The 8,887-nt window shown below is 42.4% G+C and overlaps 1 protein-coding gene across 1 annotated transcript; it reads right to left on the bottom strand.

Annotated features, from left to right (window-relative positions):
- Positions 1 to 1,494: 1,494 nt before the first annotated feature.
- Positions 1,495 to 8,048, bottom strand: CHGB (chromogranin B (secretogranin 1); the record flags this gene model as incomplete). The annotated part of the gene is made up of 4 exons (XM_010188394.1): positions 1,495 to 1,908; positions 3,119 to 4,872; positions 6,582 to 6,675; positions 7,981 to 8,048. Coding segments are annotated over 4 exons (2,000 nt in total), but the record flags the coding sequence as incomplete, so codon positions are not given.
- Positions 8,049 to 8,887: the final 839 nt, after the last annotated feature.

Genomic DNA, 8,887 nt, shown 5'->3' with positions numbered 1-8,887 from the left:
AGGAGCAGTGAGCAGCTACTCAACTCTCTGTGCTCAGCCCCACAGAGCATCGCCAGCACAACAGATAAAAGGGCTGTTACAAAGCTCTTGGAAGCCATTGAATGATACTTGGTTTTAAAGTCTGTCAAAGGGATATGTTTTTAAGCAAAACCTTGCTAATTAATGAATGTATATTTACATAAGCTGAGCTTTAAAAAAAAAAAAGCTTTCTAAAGTTAAACAATTTAGGAACTTTTCTGTGCTACAACTAAAGCTGTTTGCTTCTAGGTTGTTACATACTCACAGACCTGCTTTCTCTCATACCAGCTGGGCAGGGTGGAAGGACCATGTGCAATACTGTACAGTACTGTAAACTTTAAAAGAGAAAGAGAAAGTCTCAGAATTTGAAGACAGCAGCTAACAAAGTATTTCTGCAGCTGGGACACTTTCTAACTTTCCTTAGTGTTGCTGGAAAACTCTGGTGAAACCATGGTCCAACCGAAGTCAACATTCTGTCAACTACTTTAAGCCAGGATTCGATCTTCATGTACCTTAATGAAACAAGATTAAACATTTGAGTAGTCTTGCCAAAATCCCTAGGCTCACACAGTTCAAGGACCAGTTTCTCACTGAATATTTTCACTGTATACTGCCTTACAGCTAATTGGAGAGTATGTTTGTGTTTTAGAGAGCAGGTGGATTAAATGGGTTAAGCAGGGATGACAGACACTGCATGTTTACTGATAATGTGACTCAGCCGAATTCTTTGTATGGCACCTCTTGCCTCTGTGTGGTGTTACACAAGCAGCTGAACACATTGTCACAGCAGGAAGTCTGTAAAAAACACATTTGGATAAGTTAAATTAAATTGAACCCCAGATATTAAAAGTAATTAGAAACTAATTATTTCTACTACATTTCTTTTACTGCTTCGTAGCTGTCCTAATATTACCAAATGGCTCCTTCCACAGACCACTCTCTCACTCTCCGTAAGGCATCGCACCATTTGCTGCACAGAGTCCCTCCTGCCCCCAGCTCCTGGCTGCTGAGAAACACCTCGTGCACGACCACCAGCCCTGCTCCACTGCAGCGCACGGCCTCCGCAACACAGCCCACCAGGACCTGCTTGCCTACAGCGGGCAGAAAGCACACGTTAGCAAAGCCTGTTCAGTAAGTGACTAAATTAACGGGACTACATCCACTATGTAATGCACTGATTCTGAAGCACCACGTGCTTTCCAAATTAGCAAGCACTTGTTTGGTGTTGCAGCCTCTTTGCTTCTTTAATGCCTCATTTCCAGAACGACGTATTCACAGGACATTTCTGAGTTACTGGAGCAAATCAGCTGGCATTCCTTCTTAACTCTCATGCTCTTGCTAACTGGCAAATAAAAGGCACAGACAGGCTCCTTGTAACTTGAAAAAATATTGGTGAACCACAAGTCAACATTTTGTACATGATCTAACTAGCTTACTCGGAAATAACCCAGTCAAGTCAAATAAACAAGGAGAAAGTTTGGTCCAAGATCAATGGTTTTTATTATTTCAAACTCAGACAAATATATTTCTGAAAAGCACTAATACAACTATTTTCACAAGCATATTAAAAATATCTGCCTTGCAGGAAAGGTTCTAATACTAAAATTCATGCTATTCAGATCTCAATAGCATTATCAGCAAATTAAAGACATTTTCAGCTGTATAAATCACTACACTATAGTGGACAGTAAATAGTATTTCCTGGTTTTAGGGCAAACAACAATCCAGTGGCAGTGAATTGACCACAAAATACAGGTATTGCAAGTACAGCTACACCTAGCTTTGAAATGCCAAAGCAGATCGTCTTCAGCCTCTTCTGTTGTCATGAAATTTCTCAGCTATTTTCTGCAGCTCCAAATCCATAGCAGCTAGGTTTTCCAGTTCTTTTTCCTATTAAAACATAAAGAGCATTTTACACATCAAGTAACACTGACAAATATTGCTTTGTTCCATGAAAATGAGAGACAAAGATTTTCCTAGGCAGACGCTTCCTGCTACTTACTGGTCCCTGGGCAGCTTGCTGTGGTGGGGGGTGCTAACAGCAGTGCAGCACATGCTTTTGAGATTTGTGCAATTTCCTGCTTTTAACCAAATTAGGGCTAGGGGAAGTATCAAAATACTAATTTTGAGAGCTCGCCCTAATTACAGCTTGATCTTTTAAGTGTTAAAGCACCATTGTCTAGAAGTGACCTCCTGCTATCTCGCAGCAGCCACCCACAGCACGTGCAGTCATTGCTGCCCAAGTGAAGGTCCCTGAGGATGCTACAACCTTCTGATCACAGTGGTGCTGGCTTATGACATACAGTAGGCACAGTGTGCAGCAAGAGGAACACCTCCACATCACCAGATGCTGGGGGGGGACAGGGGGGGAATCATACAGCCAATGCTTGTTTACAATGACAATTTGCTAACACAGTTTGACCTCTATAAAAATGCGTAACAAGCCTCTGCTGCTCCCAGCCCAACATGGTGCAGTAGGTAGTGACATACACGAGGAGCATCTAGCTGATGCGTGTAGACTTAGTTTTTCTGGATACCGAAGCAGAACAGGAAAGTCCAACACAAAAAGGACTTGCACTCATGGGAACTACATGCACGAATCGGACTTACAAGTGCAAGCCAAGTTCTGCTCTTCACTGACAGTCAGGAAATGAGGTCAACGGGCAGCTGATTTTCAGTCTAAATATCCAACTCACTTTTCAGCTGTACATTTTAAACAACCTGACAGACCAAATGGTGCTTCCTAATTACGTCTCTGCTCCTGCTGCAACGGGCATCTTTATTAGTCTATAAGACTCTAGAGGGAAAGGTAGGACCCAAAGAGGTAGAAAATCTCCTTTCTCTTCCTGTCTTGGAGCAGACGGAAGCTAATGAGGACGCGCATTGTCTTTATTTTATAAACTGTGCCCTGGGGTAGCTCCACTGAACTCATTCAAAGCAAGCAGATTTTTAAAATCACTGAAGATCTGACTCTCAATGTGACTTAATTTTGTTTGTGATTTTCCACTCACAGTTTACCAGCTGCCTTGGGAATGGGTTTAGAAATGTGCATGTAAAATCAGCTTCCCCTAGCTTTCCAGAGAAACACCCATTCACATACCTCCTCTTCTGTCAGAGGCCTCTGGCTCAGACTTCCTCCATCACTCCTGATGATGTGACGTTTTTTCATGTCTTCTCCAGAATTGTACAATTCTGGGAATTCAGCTGATTTCTTCCTGTAATTCAGAAGTTCTGCGAGTTGATCCATCTTGTTGTATTGCCTTTTCATATCGTATCTGTTAATTTTCCCAAGATTCCTCTTCTCTGTGTGTCCATGGTTCAATGCATTTAGGATTTGCTTTTTCTCCCACCAGTCATAGTCATCATATGCAGGAAAAAGACTCTTCTTGTTCAGGGTAGGCCTGCCCTCCTCTTTGCCCTCCAGAAGCTGCTCTCCTGGGCTGTCCCTTTTCTCAAAGTGCTGGCTTTTCCACCACAGTAGTGGGTAGAAAGAGCCATAAGATGCTGTGGTTCTCTTCTCATTCTCTGGAGGGAGACGGCTTCTGTACTCTTTCCTCTCTGCATATCTTCCCTCCTCCATATTCTCCTCTTCATTTTCCATCTGATCACTGCTGTGATGCTTCGTTTCTACTTCCTCCTCCTCACTGTTGCCAGGGTAGTGCTGCTGCTCTACACTGTCCTCAGTGCTGTAGTGTCTTCTGGCCTGCCCTTTGCGCTCTTGAGCATGTGATTTCTGTGACTCTTCATCTTCGTTGTCCCACAAGCGGTATCTCCCTCCAGCATGATGCTGCTTCTCCTTGCTGCTACCACTGAGATACCTGTCCAGCTCTTCTTCACTTTCATCTCCAAGGTATGTCCTTCCCTCAGAATGGTGTCTCCTTGCCTCATGTGACCCATCATGGTGTCTCCTCTCCTCGCGCCATTTCTCATTGTTTTCTTCACTGTGGTGATGTCTCTTGTTTTCTTCTTCGCTGCTCTCTTCACTCTGCCGCCACCTTTCTCTGTACTCCTCACTTCCCTGGTCTGCATGCCTCTTATCCTCCACATCTTCAGACCCATGCCTCCCATGATAACTGCTCTTCTCCTCCTGCTGCTGCTCATGATGTTTCTGAAGGTGGTTTCTTCCATCCCAGAGTCGGGCCTTCTCTGTGTTTAATTTCTCAGATACTTCCTCTTTCTCGCCACCATGGCCCCTCTTCTCTTCAGAGGAGTCACCCACTCTGTGCTTCCCGTAATGCTTGGGTTTGTAGAGTTGCTTTTCCTCCTCTGTTTCTTCACTCTCATCAGATTCTTCATGCTCTTGCTGATGGGAGAAATCACGTTCCTTAGACTCGTGGTGGTATTTTTCACTTCTTTCTTCCTCTGCCTCTCCTGCTTCACCTTCATTAATTCTTTTGTAAGGGCTCTGCATTCCCTCCTCTGAGCGCCACTGGCTCGTGGGGCCATTTCCATCAGGGAACTCCTCTATGCTCCTGCCTCCAGAGTGGGACTTCTTGTTGAGATCAGCACGCTCTACCTCTGCGTCATGACGCTTGCTCTCTTTATTTTCTTCTTCACTGTGGTAGCTCTTGTCCTCCTCTCTTCTGATTTCCTGATAGTGTTTCTCTTCTTCTGTATGAAGTCTCTCCTCTTGAATAGCTGTATTGTGTTCATCCTCCTCTTCCTTGCTTTTACCTTCCTCGTGAGCAAGTTTCTCCTCATCACTTCCTTTCATGTACATTTTGGATTCCTCTTTCACTTGACTTTGTCCCTTCTCCACGCTCCCAGTATGATGGTTTTCAATCTCTGCTGGGTCTTTCAAATGCCTCACTTCAAGTTGTTTGTTTTCGCTTCTCTCTCTGTCATTTCTGCCACCTACAATAACAAACGCAGTGCAATGAAGCAATCCAACTCTCCACTGAAGTACTATCTCAGTTTAAATTGATAAGCAGCTTCCCAAAGCAGCTAAAAGATTTTGACAGAATTGTTTAATTCTGCTTTTTAAATTTGTCATTTAATGTTTTACGTTTGTCTTAAAAAGCATCAACTAAATTTTTTAAATTAGGCATTATAAAAGTTCCATTGAAATTTACAGAATAATTTTCACTCTTTGGCTTTTTTTCTTTGTTTGTGATAGATTTTTTTTAATATTGAGTTAAATTAACTCTCATTCTTACTAAGAATCAATGGATCTGGAGTTGAGTTCAGTTCTTTGAATGTCAGGCCTTATCCATCACATATGCTTATTCACAAAAAAGACAACCATTTATTTCAACCTACTCAAAAGTATCTGGGGCTTTTAGACATTCTAAATAGACTAAATAAATAAATCTGTTATTTTGCAATAGGTATGTTTAGTCAAATCATGCTCTTTCCATTATTTCCAACAGGCTAAATCAAAGTCTGACTCTGACCACAACAGTAACAAGTGTATTTCTGTGAAGATATTTCTGCTTCACTTGTGTTTGAGTAACATCAGAGAGACATCACAAACCCTAGACGTTTTCAGACAATAGCTGCACAGATTTAAAAATTCCTCATTATTTCTGAAAAGCTTCTCATTACCTGATATTCTTGGAGATCTGTCTAATGGCAAAAAACATGGTCCTTACCCTTTCTTTCCAGTAAGTGTTTTTTTCATTTTCCAAAACATGGCAAATGTAAGGTTTTTTTTCTGAAACTAATAATGTCATAAACAAAGCTTGACGCCTGATGGCATTCAGCATCTTCCAGAAATATGAGGCTGGGTTAGATATTGTGTATTCCCAAAGCCCAAAAACACCTTCTTGTAATGACTGTGGTAGGGCCATACATTATTCCCTCTCTAAACAGGGAGCATGAGACAGATGGGTTTCATTATTGCTTCCTGCTGGCAGGTAAGTTCAAGAACCTTTTTATTGTTCTGTAATCAAATAAATACAACTGGGCAGAAAAGAAAGATGTGCATTCTGTAGTTTGGCAGAGTGTCAAACGTAACCACACTTCACCACAGACAGTAATCGAGCACACAAACAGGCTTACACCTCAACATCAAGGCTGCTAAGCACCACGCTGTAGGAACTAGCTCCTCCAAAATGAGCACTCCCACAGGGCGCTTTCTGCACGTGCCTCCAGACCTCTGGAATCGGTACCACAAACATAACCATTTCTGGGCTGAGCAAAAGACTCCGTCTCCTGAGCTGGGCATGGATTCAGCTGCCACCGGGTGCAGAAGCCTTGTTGAATTAAGTGCCGGATATCTGAAGCCAGTTTCTAACCCCTGAGGTGTATTCAGTGTGTAGTCCAAACCTGGTCACATTTGCTGACCTCTCAGGCTACCTAAAGCACTTCTGTCAGTTCGCTCAGACTCTCCAGGTACGTTCAGTAGAGAGCCACACGCGCTGGCCAAGAATCCCTGACAGTCACCAGGTCAGGCTGTTCGCTCTTTGAGCAAGACAGACTAAACAAAAAGACATCAGAATTCTGGCACTGAAATTTGGAGCCACAAGTTTCACATGGGCTGAAATAACAGTGCACCAGCTCCAACACAAGAGGAAGTCCATCTACCAAATTCATTTCACAAGTTCAGATACTGTTGTACTTACTCTTCTTCAGGATTTCTTTGCATGCAGGATTAATTGGTGGTGCATTTGACTTGGACAGAGCATTGGACAGAACTTCCACTATACACCGTGTTACCTAGAAGAAAAAACATAGGAGAAAAATTCTCATGGTGAAAATGGAAGTCCTACTTCTGACCCAGTTAGTGATTAAAGCTAGTTAAAGATTGGAGTTCAGCCTAATATTTATGAGTTTTGAGTAATACCCAGCTCTACCACAACTTCCAGTGCATTTGGGCAACAAGTGCTTTGCTCCTCACTTCCATACCAGCAAGAAGAAGAGTCGTTAGCTCTTTTTATCTCCCCTTTTGTTTGCATAGGTAAGAGGCTCCTTTTGTACATTTTAAAATATTAAATACCCTATTCGGTACAAGGGAGAGTCAAACAACACGTAGTAACAGCACCTTACACAAAAAATAATCAACACACGTTCAAAAGATGAGGACCATCCTGTAGGATCTACCCAAATGAGGATGCTGCAAAGTTGTTACCAGAAGTATTGCTTGCATTGCAATAAACCAAAACTGCCCTTATAGCCTCTATAAGTGACTTGCTCCGTATTTTTTCACATGCGTGTGCTGTAAGCCCTGCCTCTTTTAGCACTTAACATTCAACTGCAAGGTCTTCTGGAAGCATAGGAAATTGACTGGTTTAGTCACACAACCTCCTCTAACCCTAGCTGCCCAAAGTAGCTCTTCTGTACAAACACTTGCAAAATGACTTCTAAGTGACGAAGTTGCTGGTTGTGGGTGAGCACTCAGATCATCAGAGGTACAGAGTCTCAGGCTGACATTCTGGGTGGCTAGATGGGAGGAGACAACAGAACATTTATAAATCCCTTTGCCTTTTATCTGTTTTCAGTTATTACCAGGTGTTTACTAATCTAAATGATCACACCATCAACCCACAGAGACAGCCTGATGTCAGCTTACAGGTGCTGAGAGCAGCCAATAGCATTTATTTAATCAAACAGGTTAAGAATCTTTTTCCAAAGCAGGAGATGCAAGGACTGCATTGAAAAGTCTATTACAAAGTTAGTAACTGCAGATATTTTATCTTTATTCAAATTTGCCGTCTTGCTGTTTACACTCTAACAACATATACTATCAATAATATTTCAGATCATTTTTCATACAGTTGTAAAATGCAGAGTTTGAAAAGTACCACATTGACACAAGAAGCCGGCTTTCATTTTCATCAGATGCATCAAAGTGCATGCAGGTATCTTCTGACAGCTAAAGGGCCTCTGAGTTCACCATGACCAATGATCTCTTAAGAGTCTACCCTTGTGGAAAAAAAGCATTACCCTGAGAGTTTAAAGACAAAACACGGAGAGCATGTGACTGATATCTTCTGAAGTTTGCTTTGACACACAGCTACTCACCATTTCTTCAATATGGTCTTTTTCCACTGGAACTGTGCTGACACCTGAAAGAAACACAGTTTTAGGGTCTCATTCATCCTATCATTGCTGTCAGGAGTCCTCAGTCAAATTAGTCTAATGAATTTTGGGCTGGCAGGTCAGTAAAGACATTTTTCATTATATCTTTTCTTCTTCAGTACAGAAAAGCAATGTAAAGCTTCAACGTAGCATGAGAGAAGAGACACGATGACATTTCTAGCACAAAAAGAATATACACCAAAAGAAGGAAAGCAACGCACAAATTCTTCAAACAGGACTTCACTGCAAGTTGGGTCTTCATGTCGGCACACCTGTCTGGTGCTAAAAGAACACGAAACAAACAAAGCCTCTTTGCACCCCAAGAACTCTTTTGGCTTCTGCAAGGGGCTCTGGGTGCCCCACCACCATCTCCTCAGTAGGAGGCCAAACTTCAAGGGTATAAGCAACTACTGTCCCAATCCTATTGGAGAAATCCCGTCTCGCTTGGATAAGAGGTGGCTCCTGGAGGGAAGGACAGAGCCAGAAGGAACAGGAAAATCTCTGTTCACTAAGTGGGCCATTATCATCCCAATAAATAAGCAAAAACAAAAATAAAATTCCAGTGGAAAACACTACTCCAGAAGGAAGCAGCACAATCCGTGTCTCAGTCTGTCCTTAAGACACGTGGGGTAATGAACACCTCCATGCACCAGCTCTACTGTACCTGGTCCAAGGTATTTGATTTTGGAAAGAAGCTGTGCACATTAAACCCCCATGTTGCTTTAGTTTGCCATCACTGCTGCATTATGTCTCCAGCTGGTTAACGAGCCTGGCTGCTGTGCATTATTAATAAACTCTGTCAATCCACCATGAGACTTGCAGAAGTGAAGTTAAACAAGTCCGCCAGCCA

The sequence above is a fragment of the Mesitornis unicolor genome, unplaced genomic scaffold (genome assembly GCF_000695765.1).
Source record: "Mesitornis unicolor isolate BGI_N332 unplaced genomic scaffold, ASM69576v1 Scaffold28537, whole genome shotgun sequence".
In the NCBI taxonomy this organism is placed as follows: domain Eukaryota; kingdom Metazoa; phylum Chordata; class Aves; order Mesitornithiformes; family Mesitornithidae; genus Mesitornis; species Mesitornis unicolor.
The sequence above is the reverse complement of the archived record's forward strand: the minus strand, read 5'-3'. Positions and strand labels throughout refer to the sequence as shown.